This window comes from Camelina sativa, chromosome 1, assembly GCF_030686135.1.
Source record: "Camelina sativa cultivar CO46 ecotype springtype chromosome 1, ASM3068613v1".
Lineage (NCBI taxonomy): Eukaryota > Viridiplantae > Streptophyta > Magnoliopsida > Brassicales > Brassicaceae > Camelina > Camelina sativa.
Window position 1 is genome coordinate 1,722,297 of NC_141880.1, and position 20,813 is coordinate 1,743,109.

General features: G+C 35.9%; 2 protein-coding genes and 2 pseudogenes across 5 annotated transcripts; 3 read left to right on the forward strand and 1 right to left on the reverse strand.

Annotated features, from left to right (window-relative positions):
- Nucleotides 1–2,077: 2,077 nt before the first annotated feature.
- LOC104706992 (uncharacterized) lies at nt 2,078–4,053 on the forward strand. Of its 2 annotated transcripts, none has more exons than XM_010423270.3 (4): nt 2,078–2,424; nt 3,107–3,224; nt 3,305–3,527; nt 3,756–4,053. In XM_010423270.3, the coding sequence occupies exons 1-4, from the start codon at nt 2,273–2,275 to the stop codon at nt 3,782–3,784; spliced, it is 522 nt and encodes a 173-aa protein (XP_010421572.1). In that variant the 5' UTR covers nt 2,078–2,272; the 3' UTR covers nt 3,785–4,053. The 2 variants fall into 2 exon arrangements, with proteins under 2 accessions (XP_010421572.1, XP_087316840.1); XM_087460714.1 differs by having other exon boundaries at nt 2,287–2,896; nt 3,023–3,224.
- A 1,898-nt stretch (nt 4,054–5,951) lies between these two features.
- Nucleotides 5,952–7,566, forward strand: LOC147949456 (uncharacterized; annotated as a pseudogene). The gene is made up of 3 exons (XR_015563466.1): nt 5,952–5,992; nt 6,196–6,528; nt 6,570–7,566. The product of XR_015563466.1 is annotated as an uncharacterized LOC147949456 (transcript).
- Nucleotides 7,567–8,085: 519 nt separating this feature from the next.
- On the forward strand, nt 8,086–11,969 carry LOC104706904 (uncharacterized). Its single transcript, XM_010423173.3, has 4 exons — nt 8,086–8,318; nt 8,722–11,167; nt 11,261–11,424; nt 11,516–11,969. Exons 2-4 carry the CDS (start codon nt 8,776–8,778, stop codon nt 11,801–11,803), a joined length of 2,844 nt encoding a protein of 947 aa, XP_010421475.1. The 5' UTR covers nt 8,086–8,318; nt 8,722–8,775; the 3' UTR covers nt 11,804–11,969.
- Nucleotides 11,970–14,942: 2,973 nt separating this feature from the next.
- Nucleotides 14,943–20,801, reverse strand: LOC104744614 (protein HASTY 1-like; annotated as a pseudogene). The gene is made up of 18 exons (XR_015563498.1): nt 20,545–20,801; nt 20,092–20,193; nt 19,522–19,665; nt 19,346–19,426; nt 19,192–19,261; nt 18,810–18,880; nt 18,566–18,729; nt 18,400–18,471; nt 18,077–18,314; nt 17,652–17,714; nt 17,270–17,559; nt 17,079–17,192; nt 16,679–16,945; nt 16,269–16,590; nt 15,953–16,175; nt 15,682–15,771; nt 15,403–15,513; nt 14,943–15,197 (listed from the first exon to the last, which is right to left on the reverse strand). The product of XR_015563498.1 is annotated as a protein HASTY 1-like (transcript).
- Between the last annotated feature and the right edge of the window lie 12 nt (nt 20,802–20,813).

Consider the following 20,813-nt stretch of genomic DNA (forward strand, 5'->3'; position numbering starts at 1 on the left):
TTTGCTTTTATATACCCTAGATGAGCTAGCTAGTTACACAGCATCTTTCTTCAAAGCAAAACTAATTTCTACACATCATCGTTGTATTCTGAAACATCATGAAAGGAGAAGGAGACGAAGGAGGTAAAGATCAGATAAGCCAGATAAGCTTTTCTGACTTACCTGATGCTCCCCTTGATCTCCTGAAAAAGGGGTGCGTCAAGAGGAGCGTCAAAGCTTCAGCGGGTCCGATTATCAAGGCCATGGATGCTGCCGGGAAGCCTATCCCTCGGTCAACCCCGCGGTTGCAAATACCGTCACCAGAGCACAAAACTGTGTGGCTCTGGTTTTAGGCATGGCCAGCAAGGTGTACAATGCTCCTCAAGCCAAAAAAAATCTAGGCCTGGCAGTTGGATCTCTTGCTCTTACTGGGGCTGCCCTTCTACATTCAAGGAAGGAGGAGTTGAAGAAGGAGGCTGAGCATCGGGAACTCAAGGATTACTGAGGCTGCCCTGCAATCTAGTCATCATTCCTATCCCTGCAATCTAGTAAACGATGCTTCGATTTTGGCTACCACAGTAAGTATTCTACTGAAGGTCTCTGTTTAGATATTTTGCCATTGTAGAATGTAGATGATATCTACATTAGGATATATTTTTTTTTTTTTACATAATCTACACAACATTAGTATTCTATTAAACAACATTAGTATTCTAGAAGGTCTCTTGTTTAGATTTTGTCATTGTAGATGATATCTACATTAGAAATGTCTTCTTTACATAAACTAAACAACTGCTTCACGCTAATTCCTTATATTACTCTTTTCTGCTCTCTTGTTTACACAACATTAGTATTCAAATTCACGCGTAATTCCTCATTAGACGTTGTGCTGTTATCCACTTTTACCATTATGGTAAAAGTGGCTTTTGCATGAACTTGTACTACAAGTTCTTCTCTGTTGTTATATACCCTGAGCTAGATGAGCTAGTTGCACAGCATTAGTTTCCTTTTTCTTTCTTCAAAGCAAAAATACTAGTATAGATAATTTGAGGTAGAACCCTAAATTGTATCTTTTTGTATATAATCCTCTATTATAAAAATTAACTTGTTGTATCTTTGACTAGTTAAAATAATAGAACAGATTTAAAATGATTATTTTTGACTGAATTTAATTTTTAGATAATTTATATTTGATTACAACTCTGTCAATACATTATAATTATTAATATATGAATTAAGTTTAAAAACAAAATTATTAAGAAGAAGATAAGCAAAACATAAGTAATGTATAAACAAAAAGTAAGAAATATATGTGATATAAACAAAAAGTAAGAAATATATGTGATATAAACAAAAAGTAAGAAAGTAAGTATTTATAAAAGTATTTATAGTGTCTAAACATTAAAGAGATCGTAGGGTTTTTTTGTGTGAATGTGCAGAGATAATCTTGGTGATCAAGTATACAATAACTTGAAAATATTACAATTTTGGATGTAGTTATAATATATGCTAGTAATATAATACACCACTAATCATGAGTGTGAGTGTAGTTACTGAAGTATATCATGTTTTCTTTTCCTATAAGATCTGCAAGTGTAGTTAATATATTGATAAGTCGAAGATTTGATGAGAATATTGTAATTGTAGTTAGAACATTAAATTATTTGTTGTTGTTTTTTTGCAATTTTTAGGGATTAATTTTACAAATTTTTTTATAAATAAGTATAACCAAAAGTACACAAAATGTACTTAAAAATGTTAAATATAGATAAATGCACGCTAATCATCATGTGTTTCTCCTTTCATTTCTGTTTGATTTTGTTTTTAATTATTTTGAATCACTATATAATAAATAAAGTTCATAAAAAATTTAACTTTTTGATGCATATTTTTTATTCGAATTACAAGAAAATGACATACATTACTCAATTAATACATTAAAAAAGTTTTTAAAATGATTTATAACCATATTATAAATAAAATCAAATGAATTTAAATTCGAATGACCATGAATAATTGTGTAACCGGATATGAGAACGAAAAAATGAACCAATATGATCTCGGTTTAAAATGAGAGATTCAGGGTTATATATAACACATTCAAAACTTAAGTCACAAGATCGGAAACAACAGAAACTGTTAAGGACTTACATGTGATATTCTACAAGTCAATAGATCGGGGGGGGGGGGGGGGGGGGAGCTTTCGTATCGTATCATCATCATCCCAATTCCAAAACCGGTCGTGTCGTCGAGAGAGAGAGAGAGAGAGAGAGACGGAAAGAGTCTTGAGAGAATGGGGAGAGAAGTAGCGGAGAGCTGTGTAGACACTATGTTGATGGAGATGGTGGCTATGTACAGTGGTAGATTCTACGCTAACAAGCCGGAACTCGCCGCGAGGAGGATCGAAGCCATTGGTTATCAAGTCGGCCACCAGCTCTCCGAGAGGTTTGTTTTCTTCTTTCGATCTGATTCTTCATCTATCAGTGAGATTTTTTCTCGGGAGGTGTATGGAATGTTAGTATTAGCTGTAGATCTGAGGGATGATGGCGAAGTTTTATATCATTAGCGTTGATTCTCTGATATTGGATTTGTCATATATCTCGAGTCTAATTAGCCAAGAATGTTTGAGAGTTTGATCTGAGTTTTATATTTAATTTGGGTTTTAGTGTTGAGCAATTGTCAAATCTTTTGGAGATGAATTTAGTACTGACCTAGGAATTATTAAGAAAAATTTGGAACTTCAACTGGTTCTTCTTGTTTCTTGGATTTTAGGTGTTATACTTATCAATGGTTGGCTCTGAGTATTGCCATTGCTCAACAAATTTGAATCTGAGATCAACTGTCATGAATTCGGAGTGCATGTTTTACTGAATTGAAATAATAGACTCAGTTTAGTTTCTCATTGCTCTAATGCAATGTTTTTGGTGAGAAAACTATTTATGTTACCTAAGAAATATGACTCTCAGAAGATTTGATTATATCAGTAAGAAAATAGTATTCCGTTGACATGTATCAAAAGAATGATTTTAGCCTGTGGAAGCAGCTTTTGTTGCAATGTTGTATGGTGGAAGATAGATACTGCATATTATTGTATTGTGCATAACTCCATCCTTTTTAATGTCATTAGGTACACTATGGAAAGACCAAGGTTCAGTGACCATTTAGAGGCAATCAAGTTTATCTGCAAAGACTTCTGGTCTGAGGTCTTCAAGAAGCAGATTGATAATTTAAAGACAAATCACCGGGTAAGATTTCCTTTAAAAAAATTGGAATTTCTCACCAATGTTTTTTTGTGTGTGTTTATCACAAATGTTTGTTACTTCAGGGTACTTTTGTATTGCAAGACAACAAGTTCCGGTGGTTGTCTCGTGTCTCAATTGACTCTTCATCTGAGAAAGAAACCGAAGATCCGTCGACTCCAGGGGAAAGCAAAGCAGCACAAGCGGTGAGCATGTACCTGTATTTCCCATGCGGGATCATAAGAGGTGTCCTCTCCAACTTGGGGATACCTTGTGCTGTCTCTGCAGACATATCAAGCCTTCCCACATGTAAGTAGTATATACTATAAAGGTTGCCTTTATCGTCTTTCAAATGATCTGTCTTCAGTATTTTCAAAATCACACATCGGAGAGGAAGAAAGATTAAAAAGTGGGTAAAAATATTTGCTTAAAATTTGGTATGTAGGTCGAGTCATATATATCATAAACCTGTGTTACCTGTCATCATTTTAAGTTGCTACGGGTTGGTAAGTAACCTTCTCTCATGTGCTTTCACAGGCTCTTTCGTGATTCGGGTCAAGGCTTGATTCTGCATCTAGCAGGAGTTCGTCCGTCGGCTTTATACTTTCAAGGAAGGTAGATTCTTCGGACCTGATGTAACTAAAGAAACCTTTGCGGTTTTTTGTTTTTTTGAGACACATTGGCCTTTTGGTAAGAAACAGTGTTAAAGGTTTCATGTTGGTTATCATTTTTTTTCCTTTTTAATGTAAATTTTTTTTTATTGAGATCTCAAAAAAAAAAAAAACGAAAAACGGGATTTTTTTAAAGTAATGATCAAATGAAAGCTCAACAAGCATATCTCTCGTTAATAAGCCCATCTAGCCAACTTTATTAACAGCAGATACGTCGGGTTAATCCGGCGGTCACGGTGAAAAGGAGAAATAAACGAGATACAGAAAACTATTTAATTAACCAAAAGGTGTACAATTAGGAAAACTATTTAATTCAGATTATGAAAAAGAAGAAAGGTTTTATTTATATATTACTAGAATTTGTACCCGTGCATGCTCGAGATTTTAATTTAAAATATTTTTTATCAATAAAAATTGTTGAGCTCAAATATAATCATTCCAACTTTGAGTATAAATCTATGTAAATATTAAACTTACTTTACCCAGTGATATACAATATATATATTTTTGAAGATAATATTTCTTTGTTATATTGGTTATATCTATTTGACTATTTGCAATTTTACTGGGATTATAGTTAAATTTTTTATCAATAAAAATCATTAAATATAATATAATTTGAAGATTAAAAGATAAATCTATATAAATGTCGTACTTATTTTGATAATCTATATATAACATATATTGTCTAGTGTCGCAATAATTTTGTCGACAATCTTCTTACCTTTTATCTTTAAAGAGTTCTTCCATATTCATATCTCATGAAAACATAATTTTAAAAGTTTTAACGTCAATGTCGATCGGTGACTTTATTATAGAGACCATTTAAACATATCAATATTCTATATTAAATGCAAATATACAAAGTTTTGAACAGTTTTAGTGTTATGTCGCTACAATGAAGTTGTCCAAATGCATCATCTGCCATAATATAATTTTCGACTAAGTCAAAATGCTTAAATGATGAAACGTTTAAACCCTACAATGAATATCTATTCACTAATCCAAGTTACATATTTTTCTAAAATCTCATATGTTATTTGCATATGTTAATTTTGTGATGCAACCCCATCTTCGTCTTCTCAAAAAAGAAACATAGTGTACTTTAAATGATAATATAAAGAAACATAATCTCATATGTTATTGTACGTTGTTTTTACCAATGTTTTGGGTTAAAAGCATTTGATAATATATATATGTTATATTTGTTATATATGTTTTATATCATGTTATAAAACTGTAGCTTTAGTTGATAATATACCTTATGGGATATGCTATACAAATCACATGCCACTTTTTGTGACGGCTTACATATCATTTTTTCTATATTTCCTCACCATTGATTTTGTTTTTTTAGATAGATTATTTTTTCAAATATTTTTTTCATAGTTTTTCCAAAAAAAAAGTGCGCCCTTTACAATATCTTTGTTTTAGATCAAAATTTTTAAGTTAAGTTAAATTAAGTAATTATTTTTTCTGTCATATAAGTAAAATTTAATAATAAATCTTTATGATATATGTTTTTTAGAAACTAATATTTTACTTCAATTTTCTTTTCATGTTTATATTTTTATAAATACAAATACATAACTTGTTTTTTTACTCCACCATGCATTAAAATCTTACTTACATTCTAAAACTCATTAATCCATTCTAAATTTTGGAATATACTAATTTTTTGGTTATAATTTTAATAATAACATCTTTACTAAAACAAATTTGTAGTATTATTTTTACTATTTTAAAATTTTCATTTATTTTACTTAATTCATTTTAGATAGTTATTATTTTTATTATTTACTAAAAAATTATATTATTGTTTATACTATTTTAAAATTTAATTAAATTTAGTTAATTCGTTTTATATTTATTTTTTACTATTATTAATTATAAATAATAAATATGCAATGAATGGATATTAAAAATAATATTTTTTATGCAAAAAAATTGATTAGGTGGATGCTGATGTGGAGGAAAGAGAAGTGAGCAAAGTTAACTTTATATATATAGATATTCATAATCTTTTCATTTCCTCTCCTCTTCGTTTCATTCAGTTTAGGTTTTTTTTTTTAATCTCCTTACGAATCTGACTCCCTGTGTAAGGTATTTTGAGTTCTGATATCAGAATTATAATTTACAATTAGGTTGAGTGTTCAGAGAGTCTTGTTTAATTGCTCTCTGCTTTAGTTTCAATTTCTTGTCTCTTTAATGTTTATTAGCAGCGCTATATAGGTAGAGTTTTGCTTACTCTTAACGTTTTAAAATTAGGTTAATCACAATAGTACTCTGGATTTTGCGTTGTGTAGGGACTATATATGAGCTATTGGTTCCTTTGGCTTATTTGTTTGTTTTGTGGAGACTTAGTTAGCTGATCCGGGAAAGGGAGGTCCTGATAAGAGCGAGCGACAATGGTATTTAACAGAGAAGAGGCTGCGAGGGCGAAAATGAGGGCTGGTGATATTGTACGCACGTTATTGACGCGTTGCGTGAACTGTGGCCATGGACATACATACTCGAGAGAATGTATGAACAGAGTAATTATGCACTGTACCGTTTGCCAGAAATCTTACGTTGCGTGCAGCAAAGGTGACGAACCTAGTAGTTCAACCAAAAGGCAGAGAGGAAGCGTGGAGGAACTCGTCAAAATGTCTCTGAGGTTGATGGCTTTGATGCTGCTGAGAGGACTAAAGGAGACAAGAGGATGAAGCACAAGGCAGAGGAGGATTACACTCAGCTCCAAAAAAGGAAGGATGAATTGGAAAAGCGTATAGATGAGTACACGCTTAAGCAACACGAGGGATTTATGCATGCAGATATTAAAAAGAAAACGCATGTGGTGAAGCCTGAGTCCAGTGACATCATGAAGGTCATGGCAGATAACAAAGACTTTCTCTCGGTTTTGAGAAACCAAACGATCCGTCAATCTATTGAGGCCGCTAGAAGGCAAGCGGCTGAAATCATAGCTGGTTCTGAAAAACAGAAACATCTTCCACATGAGTTCAAGACAGTTCAAGACGCCTTACTTGAGAGACTTCAAGATTTAGAGACGAAGGAAACGCAACGGCAACAGAGAAGGCAAGAGCTCGAAACGATGGTTCTAAGAATACATGAAATTCAAAACTTGCAGACAAAGATTGCAGAACTTCATCATCAGCAACGTCTCAAGGAAACTCTCACTATGAAATTAGAGGAGGAGGACTCTAAGCAGCTGCCAAAAACCTCTGGTCTACTTGATCTCATAGGTTTAAGGAAGCAGGTTGAGGAACAAAAGATTAAGTTGGAATCGATAAAGGAACAGGTAGCATCTACAAACCGAAAAATGGACATGCAACAAGAAAGACTCAACACTGTTAATAATAATGTAAGATGGGTAGAGGATAGAATCCTCGACGAAGAGGCCACGCAAAGGGAGGTTAAAGAAACCTATGACAGAAGAAAACTTGACCTGGCCCGGATTAAAGCGGAACTGGATTACGAGAAGCGTGAATCAGCACAACTACAAAGGAAAATCAGTGACGACGTCATTGAAAATCCGCCAGGCCAACAAGTCAATCGCCACTACTAGTTCAAGATTCTGATTACTCTCCAAGGAGCAAAATTTCTAGTTGCATTTTATTATTATTTCGTTTTTGCTCTGCTTTACATTATGTAGTTTGAAGCTACCGGTTTATCCTCAATCAACGCTACCGGTTTAAGTTTGAAGTTTCTTTTTGTGCAACAGAAGAAAAAAAGAAATAGCTCAAGACCACAATAGTTTATATTCTATAATATACCAAGAGTTTTGAACAATTATACCATGAATCGTACAAAAATGCCACAATAGTTAATGGTTTTTTTTTACCTTTTTTTAATGAACATTGTTGTGTATTTGGCATTAAAAATGAAAATATATTTATTCTTTATATTACATGGTCGTGGAATGCAATTGGTTTTAAATAGTTCCAGTTTCTTTAAAATTGATTATACCGATTACAATTAGGGATGCAATTTTATAATACTTAATATTGAACAAGTATTAGTTTCTCTATTCTATATAATATAATAATATACCAAGTGATTTTAAACAATTAAACCATGAATCGTATATAAAAAAGTATACAAAAAATGCCACAATATATTAATGGTATTTTTTCCTTTTTAATAAATATTGTAGTGTTTAGCATTAAAAATGGAAATTTATTTATAAGAGATTTCTTATCTATGTATAAAATGAAAAATATTAGATCCAAAAAGTAATAAGCCCATCAAGTCTTAATCCAACGGCTGTTCTTCATTCAATCTGAACGATCAGTCAGGAGATTTCTAATCGCAACGGCTACAACATCAGTCAGGCCATTTAACTCTGTCGTCAACTCGTCATCTCCTCCCTCCTCCCTCCTCCTGCAGAACCTAAAACAAAAATTCAGATACCAAGAGATCGAGAGCTTAGGTGAGCACTTTGATTCTCGCTAAAGCCTGCGTTTATCTCTTCAGAAACTCTCTTTTCCCTCTAATTGAGTTTTTGCTCCACTTTGATTTAATGAAAAGTTAGGGTTTTTTTTGTTGTTGTTGTTGTTCTTTGATCGTTTCATGGGTTTTTGTAATCTGACTTCAGTTTGATCTTGTTGTTTTCTATTATACATAGGCAAAGATTTGTTCGTTACTTAATTAGGGGTTAGGGTTTCTCTTCACCTTAGCTTTGGGAATTTTTCCTCTGTTCGTCCTCTCGGAGCTACTAACAAAAGCTTTCATTTTTTATCACCTGTGTTCGATTTATCAACAATGTATGCATTTCCTGGATACTTTTTTTGCTTAGATCTAAGATTCTCTCATCTCCTTTTTTTTTTTTTCAGGTTTTGGAGATTTTTGAAGACTGAAATTTCATAAACTTGTTTGGGTTTGTTGCTATGGAGAAGTCTAGTTATGAAGAAGAACTCACTGAGTCAAAGAGACAGTATCTCCACAAATCAGTTGAGAAACTTAAAGCTGATGCTTCTGAAATCATAGCCTACTCCCGTCGATTGAAGGGTTTGCGTAAGCATTTTGAGACTGTTGAAGACAATATCAACAGGAGGTCTGGAGAACTAGAGTTTAAGGAGAAGCAGCTGCAGATTTCGAGCTTAGACCTTGACAAAAAGAGTCAATCTTTTGAAGCAGAAAAGTCTAAAGCTGGTGATTTGAAGAAATTGGTGGAAGAGTGCACTGAAGAACTAAGGTCAAAGAGGAATCAGCTGAGTGAGAAACAGAACTCATCGGCAAGGATTCAGGGAGAGATTGAGGTAAGGAGTAAACAGTTGAAACAGGTCAAGTCTGAGCATGTGAGGCTTTGCAATGAGGTTCTTAATATTGAAGACCGTAAGAGAGAAGTGAAAGAAGAGACAGCTAGAAAGGCAGAATATTTGTCTTTGATTCTTGACAAGATTGAAGAATCTAGCAAGCAGCTTGCGAGCGTAGATGAGCAACTAGATTCGCAACAGAGACGGCTTGCCACTCGGTCAATGGAGCTAGTTTCTACAGAGAAGAAGTTGGGATGTTTGAGGGAATCCATCGAGCTTTCCAATTCTGACCTTCAGCTGAAAGAAAACAAGATACAGTTGCTAAACAATATCATAACGGATTGTAGTAAAAGGATTGACTCGAAATCCCAAGAAGTGGAGGAAAGGCAAAAGTTGATTGAGAAACAGACCGATGAGCTTGCTGTGTTGCAGAATCAGCATGATACTATAAAGCAGCTTATCCAAGCACTATCCGAAGAGCTTGTTGCCAAGGAGAAGACACACAAGGAGATTTTGGAGACTATCTGCAGAAGCTCCTCTGAAATGGAAGTAAGGGCTAAAAAGATTAGAGCAGCAGAGGCTGAAGCAACTGATTTGAATGTAAGATCTGAATGGTTTAGGAAGGAGGTTACAGGTAAAGAAAAGGAACTTGATCTGCTCAAGAATCAACATGATACTGTAAAGCAGCTTATCCAAGTACTATCTGAAGAGCTTGTTGCCAAGGAGAAGACACACAAGGAGATTTTGGAGACTATCTGCAGAAGCTCCTCTGAAATGGAAGCAAGGGCTAAAGAGATTAAAGCAGCAGAGGCTGAAGCTACTGATTTGAATGTAAGATCTGAAAGGTTTAGGAAGGAGGTTAAAGGTAAAGAAAAGGAACTTGATCTGCTCAAGAATCAGATAGAGTCCGAGAAAAAGAAACACATTCAACTAACGCGAGAAATGGAAGAGGAGACGGATAGAAAGAAGAGAGTTTTGGGACTGACTCTTGACAAGATTGAAGGATCGGGAAAACAGCTTGCAACCGTAGATGCGCAACTAGTGTCACGACGGAAACTGCTTAAGATTCGGTCAGTGGAGTTGTTTTCTGCCAAGAAGAAGTTGGGATATGTGAGAAAATCTATCAAGCAATCCATTTCTGTCCTTGAGCGGAAAGAAACGATGATACATACATTGAACAACAAGCTATCAGCTATTGACTCGAAATCTGAAGAATTGGAGGAAATCATAAAGCTGATTGAGAAACATACTAATGAGCTTGTTGTCTTGCGTAATCAGCGTGATTCTATCTGGCAGTTAATCCAGGGACTATCTGAAGAGTTTGTTGCTAAAGAGATGGAGTTGGAATGTGTTGTAGAATCTAACAACCATTTCAAATTTGAGATTGAGGTCAATGAAAAGAGGGTCCAATCATTGAACAGTCTGATAACGATCTCAGGCGAACAGCTTGACATGAAATCTAAAGAGTTGGAGGAAATTCAAAGAGAACTTGAGTTGAGTAAGAAACGGCTGAGAAATATGAGCACTGTTCTTGTTAAGAAAGAGAAGCAGGCAGCTGCAGCAGAAACTGCACCGGTTAATGAGTATGCTCTCACACATCATGAAATCCCAGCAGCTACTCTTTCACGCCATGAAGTGTCCAGTGTTCTTCGAGATTTACCTAATCCAGCAGAATTTGTTCTGGTAGAATTGCAGGACCATCTTAATGTAGAATTGGGTTTTCAAGATGCAGTGCTTCGGATTTTGATTCTTTCGTTTGAGGAGCTCACAAAAATTCAACGACCAGATGATCCTCAACTGCAGAACAAAGCCACACAAGTTGCAACACTGTGGAAAGGGATGATAGCTATCGAAGCTCAAAAATCATCTCTCGAGGTCCTGGCCTTTCTTCTGTTCATTGTGGCATATGGATTAAAGAATTTGATCAATGAAGAAGAAGCTGCTTTACTTGCTTCGTCTATTGCTCATTACGAACAGGCTCCAAGACTCTTCAAGTCTCTGAGTCTCAATACTGAAATCCGAAGTTAGTTTTGTAGCCATCAGATCTTCAGAACCATTTTTTGATATCTCATACATAAGACTTATAAACTAACATTTAACTCTTTCTCTTTTGCAGAGTTTGTTAAAGAGCTCATCAAGAAAAACCAATATATTCCTGCAGTCCGGCTTATATGTCTGTTTAAGCTTAATGGAGAGTTGTCACCCTCCCATCTCTTAAGGAAAGAGATCATCAATCTAAGACGGTCTGCCCTGGAGAGTAGACCAGCTGAATCCTCTCAGGTTCAAAACTCTTATGTTCACTTCCCTGATCTTGTAACTGATTAGTTAACTTATTTAGAGATAGTCACTCTATGTTTGGTTCTTCCTTTAGGCTAAAGACAAAGATGCTGGAAGATTGAGAGCTATACTAGAACTTGTGGCAGATTATAAGCTTGAAATCAACCTCCCAGGAGACCTCATCGCCAAGCTCATGATTGAAAGAGAAAATGCAGCTCCTCAAGTTCGTTGCTATGTAGAGCATGCCACCTCCTCATTAAATCCACAAGCTGCTTCTCCTAATCCGGTTTCTGCACAACGTTCTCTTAATCCGGCTTCTGCTCAAAGTTCAAGTGTGAATCTTCAGGTTCCTAAACCTGAGGTTAAACCCTACTTGAACTAGATCCTAATGTTTCTATATATATGTCTTAAGGCTACTAGTAGGAACCAAAGCAAGCGTGTGTAAGGGATAGATTCATCATCATCTCTCTTTTGCACATAGAATTGTTCTATGGACCAAAAATATTGGCTTTTTGTTTTTAGTAATTGAAGGTTTTATGTAGAGGTTATTTGCGACGTTTATGGTAGCTGTGTAACTAAGCTTATCAATCGAGCTTTCTCCAATTTGAGTTCCTTCATCTCCGGCAACGTAACCAGCGATTATTACCGACGACGGCGATGACAAAAATTTGCTGAGAATTTTTTTAGAGCTCTTTCCCGCAAAAAGAGAAACCTGTAGCCTAGTTTGGAAAACGCTGTCGTTTCACTTTAGCATAGATGGGCTTTTAGGCCCAAGGTCAAGCTTAATGTGATTTTATTGACAGCCGGTCTCCATGTCGTCGCTTTTCGTTTTCTGGTTCAATTTATTTCTAATAACCGCCGGTTTGATTTCTGGTTCTTATAATTACCGCCGGTTTGATTTCCTTTTAATTTCGCGGGTTTTGGAACTTGGAATGGGTCCAATTTAGCAAATTTCTTTTTATTCAACGATCTATGTAGAGGTCATTTTCCTAAACGTATAGAGGTCACTTTATCCCAATTAATAGCTACGTATGAGATGGTTATAAGTTGTTCGTCATAGTTCCCAATTAATATCTTAGGCAAACTTCTCAAGCTATAGGCGCATTCTAATGCTTCCCAAAGTGAGATAGTTATAAGTTGTTCATCATAGTTTCACAATATAGGTCTCAAAGATTGTTTGGGAGGATTAGGATATGATGTTAACTTCGTTGAGTGGCATGCATGTTTTATTATTCTGATATGATGAAGGACTTTGTAGAAAGCTAGCGTTTGGCTTTTGATTGCGCTTTTCAAGTGATCGACTAAATTGTGTGACAATTAGTATCCAACCAATTGGATGATGTGTATTGTACATGTTAATTTACTATGGAAGTAATATCGAAATGAGGAGAGCTATATATGATTGGAAACACAATTTCTTTTTTTACTTTCATTATTTTTATATGGTGTCAAGTGAGAGGTTGAGAATTGTGTTTCCAATCCAATCCATCACCCCGCCCACTAATAGAAAATATGGGGTATACATAGGGGTCAAAGTAGTAGATCTAAAGATTTACGATTGAGATATCGATTTGTTAGCATTGATATCATAATGAATATCACAAGATCTCTAGTTACACTAGAATAACATTTGTTATCTAAAAGTATATATATATACATTTATTTCGTCAACGCCTTTTGTATATACTATACATACGCAAACCACAAATACAACCTCAAGGCTTTGTATATTTTATTCAAGATTAAGAAAAACGTAACGAGACCAATACATGAAAAATACTTTTAGACACAAAACCACAAATACAGATAAGACCACCTCGTTTCCTTCTTCCTCTCATATCAGTTATGAAACGAAGTTGAGCAACGATTAGTCATATGTAACTCACACATATGACTGAATGCACTTAATTTGTAATATCGATACAAAGCACTCGTTAAGAGATATGATTAATTTCTAAACATATCTAACAAGCATATAGACTGTGTACTAAATATATTAACATGTATGTCACATTTCTTATCATTGGATATGGACATGGCATAAATAAGTAATTATGGTACATAAATAGTTCACTATGTTTTTGATACGTATCATGTGTTATGAACTTATGATGCAAAGTGATGTCTAAGCCAAATTGATTGTCTATGTGTATGATGGGGTTGTAACCGTCATATAATTCGGTGACTCCACAAAACCCGTTTGGTTATATATACGATGGGATTCTAACCATGGGTAGCCAGCGGTTATTCCGGCATATGGAGTATGCTATTTATCAATCCCTTAGGTTAGAGGGCATTTTTGAAGCTGTGGCTACCAAAACTCAGAACAGGTTTGCCAGTTTTGCTTTGAGTTGCATCGGGGAAGCATCCTCCTACGGTAACAAAAAGTCATACAGTGGTGCCGGAGAGGAGCCTATGCCATCTCTAGAGTTTGCATTCCAATTACTTTGGCCTTACTAGTGAAGACAGGGGAGCTATGTTATGAGTCATACAAGGTGCTTTGGAACGTGGTATTGAAACGAAACATATAATCCCACATAAGAAATGATATATTATTGACTTAGACTAAAACTTATAATCCCACTTAGACTAAAACATATAATCCCAAAAATATTGGCTTTTTTTTTTTTTTTTTTTTTTAGTAATTGAAGGTTTTATGTAAATGTTATTTGCGATGGTTATGGTCGCTTGGTACTTTGGTAGAGACAATGATTATTAGTGCTTGTCACTCAGAATTTCTGATCAGCTTCACTAGTGACTCACACTTCACACACATTTAAATGACAATCATGAATTCATGATTTTGTTACCAAAGTTATTTTTTTCAGAAATTTTTCCTCAAAAACTTGGTCTATACACAGGTTTTAAGCAGAATTAAAGGTCAAACTTACGACTGTTAGTCTAAATATACAATTTGGCTATGTTATTTATGATACTGGTGGTAACAAATGAGTTTTAGATTTGTCTGACTCTGATCTCTTTGATGTAAATAAAAAAAAATTGTTTTGACTTGTCGGAAAAATACGTGTTCGGCTTTACCATTTTAGAATGAATAAAAGCCCATCTTAGTGCTTTTCATGGTTTTGGGGGGGGGGGGGGGGGGGGGGGGGGGGGGGGGGGGGGGGGGGTTTGCAGGATTATAAATTGAACACGGAAGAGTGATACACTCTAACTCCAGACTCATAAGGCCTATTGGATTTATTTATGTGATGAAGGATTTGTGCGTTGTTCACAGTTCTTGTCTCTGAACTGGTAAGCACTATAAGTAGAGATTTTTTTTTTGCTTACACTGATTATTAGAGTGACGGAATAAGATTAGGAACTCATTGGTTTTATTAACAATGTGTATTGCAGGGAGTATAATACATGTATGGAAGATTATTGCTTAGGATGTGAATTCTCAAAAATACCAAAAAGGATAAAAGAAAAGCATTTAAATTTTATGTTGGGATCATCATTGTAAAAAAAAAACATACTTTGGTGTTCAACTATGCCAAAACGGTCCGAGTATCCAACCACACTTTGAACGTCAAACGGGACAATAATTTATTATATGGCTTGTAACATTAGATGATCTTTTCATAAAACATAGCAAACACAAATCTTCTTATGTTATTTTGGAACACATGGGAGGGAATCAGAGGTAAGCAGGTTGACAACAATTGAGAAAGAAAAGAAAAAAAAGCATAAAAACAAGCTAAACTTGCCACAAACACTTTGAAGCAGTCGCGGGTTCATCCTTCTTTGCGGGTTCCTTCATAGGCTTGCCAAAGCATCTGAAACATGAGAGAGAGGGGACACAGCTTAATTATAAAAACTAAAAAGACCGAGCCGGTTTGGTTGGTATGTAATGGAGTTATGAGTGTAAAAAAAGGGGCTGTCACTGCACAAATCGAGTTTGCTTTTTTTTTTTTTTGGTTCTCTCTTCAAGAAGAAATCTTTTTAAAAAAGTTTGGAATCTAACAAAATACTCTATAGTACCTGATTCTTTTTTTCGGTCATACGATTAATCCTGTCGTTTATTTCTTCTACTATTTCGGGGTCTCATTTCTTCTTCCGCTCTCTCCTTGAGCCTTACGGGCTTCTCTTTGTCTGCGCACATGAATACACCTCTCAAGCAACCATAACCAAAACCAATACATATTCTATTGAAACTGAGAAGTTACCAAACCCTATATCTATACTAGATTCAATTCTAGTTGGGGTCTAAAACTAGAATCCCAAATAACGGAATACACAAACTGAAACACAATGCTTTACCTCGTCTCGTCTCTTGGCATCAATCTCTTTACTTGGAGGATATTTCGGGAGATCAGAAGGTTGACATGCCAATGGCTCCGTCGTGAAGAACTGCACGACAAAAATAAATCAGCCATGGAAGTTTTTTAACACTATCAAGATTCAAGTCACACGCCTAAGATTCAAAAGTTTCAAGCATTTTTCCATTCATAAATCCCAACTACTTACACCACTCTCATTTCTGTAATCTTACTATTTTAAAGCTTCAAACATTTAACTGCAAAAAACTTACATCACTCATCAACGCATCTGGAGCTGGATCGAGCGATATAAGCGTATCGAGTAGAGAAAGCGCCTCAGGAGAGAAAATCTTTGTAAACCTCTCTTAATTTTCTCTTATACTGCGGTAAAGGCTTGTGATGAGCATGCTTATGAGTAGATGGGAGCCTAATCTTCTTCCAGTACTCTTCCGAAGGTGATCCACATAACTTATATATCCTATGCAACTGCTCAACCTGCCGCGTGAACATTATACCGATTCATCATTTCTTAGGAATAACTCAAACATTTCTCAACCTTGAAAAGAAAATCATAACTTGAGAGCTAACCTCATTACGACCTGGCATAATCGGTCTACCAGCTAATTACTCAGCTAAAATGCAACCGGCGCTCCATAAATCAATACCAACACTGTACTCAATAACACCATGAAGAAGAAGCTCTGGTGCTCTGTAACATAAAGTAACAACCCGATTCGTCATCTGTTGCCTCTTACTCGCATCAAAAAACGTTGCAAGCCCGAAATCGCCTATTCTAAGAACTCCTCCATCATCTATAAGAAGGTTTGATCCTTTAATATCACGGTGAAGAACTCCTCGGCTATGGCAATGCTCGAGCCCCCGAGAGTAGTTGCTTCATATAGCATTTGACCTGAAAACATAGACATTATTACCACGGTTAGGATTTGCCTCCAACTCTGTGTTGTGACTGAAATCTATTTCACCAAGGGTTATATGACCTGTTGCTCGGTGAATTTGATGTCAGGACTTGCAGCAAGACCAGCTAAATCATGATGCATATAACGGAAAACCAAGTATAATGAACTTCAAATCCTCGCAGTAACCAAAACCTTGGAAATTTGAATATGCTGCAATATACCCTCGTATATTCCACGTAATGCATAATGAACTTCAAAACTTCCCCCAGCAAACTCATTTGATCCATCAAAAATCGTTGCCACAATACAATCAAGTGCTAATTGCTGGCTGTCCACCACTGCTACATCCTGGGAATGTTTGTATCATTAGCTTAAATATGAACTAGATCATCAAAGAAGCCTCCATATAGTAGATATTCTAATGGTGCATGTTTTTCAAGGGAAGTCAACAGCTTAAAGTACTCGAGAGTCGAGAGAAAACCTGAAGGGGTGCTGGAGAAGCCAATAGGTGCTTAATGAATGTAATCACCCTTTCGGATACTTTGGTACTGGCGACGAGAGGCTTGTGAGAAGCAGTATGCTTGATCAATTCTAGCTGCACGAAAAAAAGAAATTTTTAGGTAAGTGTTTGTCTGGAAAGTAAGACCCAATGCATTTGGTTCAGGGATATACCAGCTTTGATCGGTACGGGCCAAATCCTCCCTTCCCTTCAAATTCATCACTCCAGAGTTCCAGGGGCCCAATCGAAACAGTAACACCAGGAGGAACATTTTCTTTCTTGGACATCCGCTGGAAAGATACATCCAGTAGACTGCTAGAGATATCATCATTAATAAGACTAAAAAGTCTTTTTTCTTTTCACTATCAACCTGGCTTGAACTAACCACACCGCCAGTTGATGATCCCTCACCAGTTGGATAAGTCGCAGCCTTGGGCTTTGGAAGTAAATCCCGCATCAATGACTAAAAACTCAAAAGGAAAAGATGCTGAAGTTAGCAACAAATATGTTTGTCTCTGAAATTTCCCAAAGAAGTAGCTTGGATTTACGACATACCAGCCAAAAGAGAAGTGCCTCGAAGTGAAGGCCTAACTTGAAGTGTTGGAAGAAGCCAAGCATCTATACAAAAAGAAAAACGATTAAGGCAACATATTCACAACATGATTATTTGTGGAAAATAAAATCTAATAATGCAAAATATTATTTGCTAACATATATAGAAGGATTTTTTAAGTTATAAATGGCCGAGACAATCAAACTATACCAGCAAGGATTCTACAGTTAGTAAACAATTGGACTCGGCTCACTCAAGAACGAGAATCTAAGCTCAAATTTTCAAATGGCCAGCTTAAAACGGTAAAAATTTGACTGTTCAAAAATCAAACTTATCCTCTTTCAGTTTGCCATTGCAGCAATTACTAACTTCAGCCTCTACACTGAAAACATCCAGTTAAGTAACAAAAATAAGACATTAACAATACCTGCTCAAGGTAAACAGCCATTACACCACCATCAGAAGAGATGCATTGCAAGTTAGTTGAGCCTGAAGAGGCCATACTTTCACACATGCATTTTGCAAAATCATAATCATTTTCATCTAAATCGCTAGAACTTGAAGAGGATCTGAATAAAAATTCTCTGGAGACGTTCGTCAGGATCTGAAACAAATTGCTAATTGCAGAATCGAACTCTGCGGTAGAAGCATCACTGGGTCTTTTTCTGCAGATAAGAAAAGCTAGAAAATTTCAAAGATGTCTATGTGTGCTCACGTAAGTACATCAGATAAAACAGCCCAGTTGCATACCTAGAGCAGACTAGTTTGAAAATCTCACAAGCATGAAGACGGAAGTCGGGAGAAGAAAGTAAGAAGCTGCACCTATTATGAGTTTGCGAGCACTTCATCAGTAAAGAAAAAATGCATGGCTGATATCAATATAACAATCTCCGCAAGGGTGTTAATGAATCCGTACCCACTAAGAAATCCATATTTGGCAAGGTCTGGAACAGGAGCCCAATCAGCATATGCAACGATGGCATTCAAGCAAGCTATAACCACATTTGCATGCTGTTTTGCCAGGTCAACGTGTTGCCTACCAGCTTCACTTATTGCAGCTCCAAAGTGTCTCTCAAGAAGCTGCATTTTAATACATTCAGCAAATCACCGTGGCAGCAAATAACTATACTGAGAGGAGCAGGAATAAATCGGCGGCATACATTATACAATAAAGGCAAAATCTCAGGCAAAGATTGAGCAAGTCCCCGCAACAATAGCCTACGCCTGTCACCTGAAGAGATGTCCAAAACAGAACTTAGAAAGGAGGATGGAGCTGGAAAGAAATGAGAAGGATGATAATTCAAGAGGTACTTTCTTTAAAATGTCTGAGCTAAACCATAATGGTGAAACCAGAGTTCACCAGATTGAGTATAACTAGACTGAAAAGTTTAAGGTATACAGAATTACAAAACTAACATATGTTGGCATATGTGTCTTTCCATAACCGATTATATTTCGTTTAATCTAAACTTCAAGATTAGAATAAGCTTCACCCTGCGGACAGACTAATACAAAAAGAAAGTATATTTTACTCATAAATACCTTCCAAGTCGTCATTGTGAATTGTAATATCTTCAGGAAGCCATCTCAGCGTCATCAAGACCAATTCAGCCTATCGTTTGAGAATGGGTATGCTTTTCTTAATTGCTCTATAAAAAAAAAATCGTTAAAGTGAATAAATGGAAGAGCATTTTACTTGCACGGGGCCCTGAGCAGACAAGGAAGTCAATAATGTAAATATCTCTTGCCAAAGATCAGGTCCTTGTCTTCTAACTATCTGCAATAAGATAAAGATATTAATCTGAGAAAGTGAACGGAAACAAGCACTAATGATGACAGCAAGTGAAAACGCAGAGCAATTTGAACTCGTACCTCAGCTACAAGGGCAGCTGACTGACTCTTAAGAGGCCAATTCTCGCATGCATTAGCAACCTCTGACATTAGTTCAACAGAAACATTAACAAGATCCCTGCACTCCGGAGGACTTAATTCGTCCCATCGTAGTCTGACCAGATGCTGAAAAGGAAAGATAGCTTCACAATAAGGTTTCTATGCTATCCAAAGAAGCTAAATTATGACAATCAGATAGCACACAACACAACAGACTGCGCTGAGATATAGCAACGAATTGAGGTTCAATTAAAATAGCAGAACAGGGATATGTTATGTATTTGGGGTATGAAAGTCTCCAAATTTGACTAGCCATTCAAATTCTCTCGACAGGAGTCTCAAGCTTTTCTAGTTCTTGTCAACTGACCTCCCTAACTATTTAGAAACTAAACAAAATAATTTTTGGAATTGGATCCGTACCACAAAGCAACTTGACTCTAAAATCGATGAGTTCAAAATCCCGTCCAGTTTCATTCAGCAAGGGCAGTTTTTTTAAGTATGAGAGAAAAATATATAAAAATCAGAAAGCAAGACATCTTTTGCATAACAAACCTGAAGCATCTTAAAAGCATGCAGACGAATTTCAGGAGACCACTCCTTCTTCACAAGATGAAAAGAAGTATTTGCCAAAACCCTTACATCTCCAGATTTTATCTGCAAATGTATTTTCCAAAGACCGCAGAGATTAATCAAATCAAAACAAATCCTTTCACATGTATATAATTGCAAAATATCAAAATCCGCACCAACAAAAATCGTTTGCAGTATATATTAACATAATCTGAGGTGACCAACCAATCATCTAACTTCTTAATAAAGTTCGAATTTTTATTATATATTTATGTTTCCCCCAAAGTAATAAATCCTTAAAAAAAGCTCGATCACTCACTGGTAAACCCCATTATTACTCCACTAGCGCAGCAGCTACATCATATTCATAAACGAAACACAAATACGCAAATCGATCAAAAGAAGTAAAAAAAAAAAAAAAAAAGAAAGAATTACAGATTCAAGGAATTTGACAGCCGATTTGCGAGTGTCGGACGTGGAGCTATAATCGAGGACGGCGAGGATCGCCCGGGCCACATTACTCGCCGTGGAGCTGACGTCCTCCATTATTATTACTTCCGACGAATATAACCAAAAGTAGAGAGAGAGAGAGAGAGAGAGAGAGAGAGATTCCAAACAACACTTTCTTTCTGCAGAATCAGAGAGAGAGAGAGAGAGAGACGTCTGATTTTGGGGTTTTGGTTTTGAGGGTTTTTTACACGAAA

What these genes read in the sequence shown, in the direction of transcription:
- LOC104706992 (XM_010423270.3), top strand. Translation starts at nt 2,273, where the DNA reads ATGGGGAGAGAAGTAGCGGAGAGCTGTGTAGACACTATGTTGATGGAG. An exon ending in GGCCACCAGCTCTCCGAGAG is followed by an intron (nt 2,425 to 3,106) that starts GTTTGTTTTCTT and finishes TAATGTCATTAG; the next exon opens with GTACACTATGGAAAGACCAA. An exon ending in ATTTAAAGACAAATCACCGG is followed by an intron (nt 3,225 to 3,304) that starts GTAAGATTTCCT and finishes TTGTTACTTCAG; the next exon opens with GGTACTTTTGTATTGCAAGA.
- LOC104706904 (XM_010423173.3), top strand. Translation starts at nt 8,776, where the DNA reads ATGGAGAAGTCTAGTTATGAAGAAGAACTCACTGAGTCAAAGAGACAG. An exon ending in TCTCAATACTGAAATCCGAA is followed by an intron (nt 11,168 to 11,260) that starts GTTAGTTTTGTA and finishes TCTCTTTTGCAG; the next exon opens with AGTTTGTTAAAGAGCTCATC. An exon ending in GACCAGCTGAATCCTCTCAG is followed by an intron (nt 11,425 to 11,515) that starts GTTCAAAACTCT and finishes TTCTTCCTTTAG; the next exon opens with GCTAAAGACAAAGATGCTGG.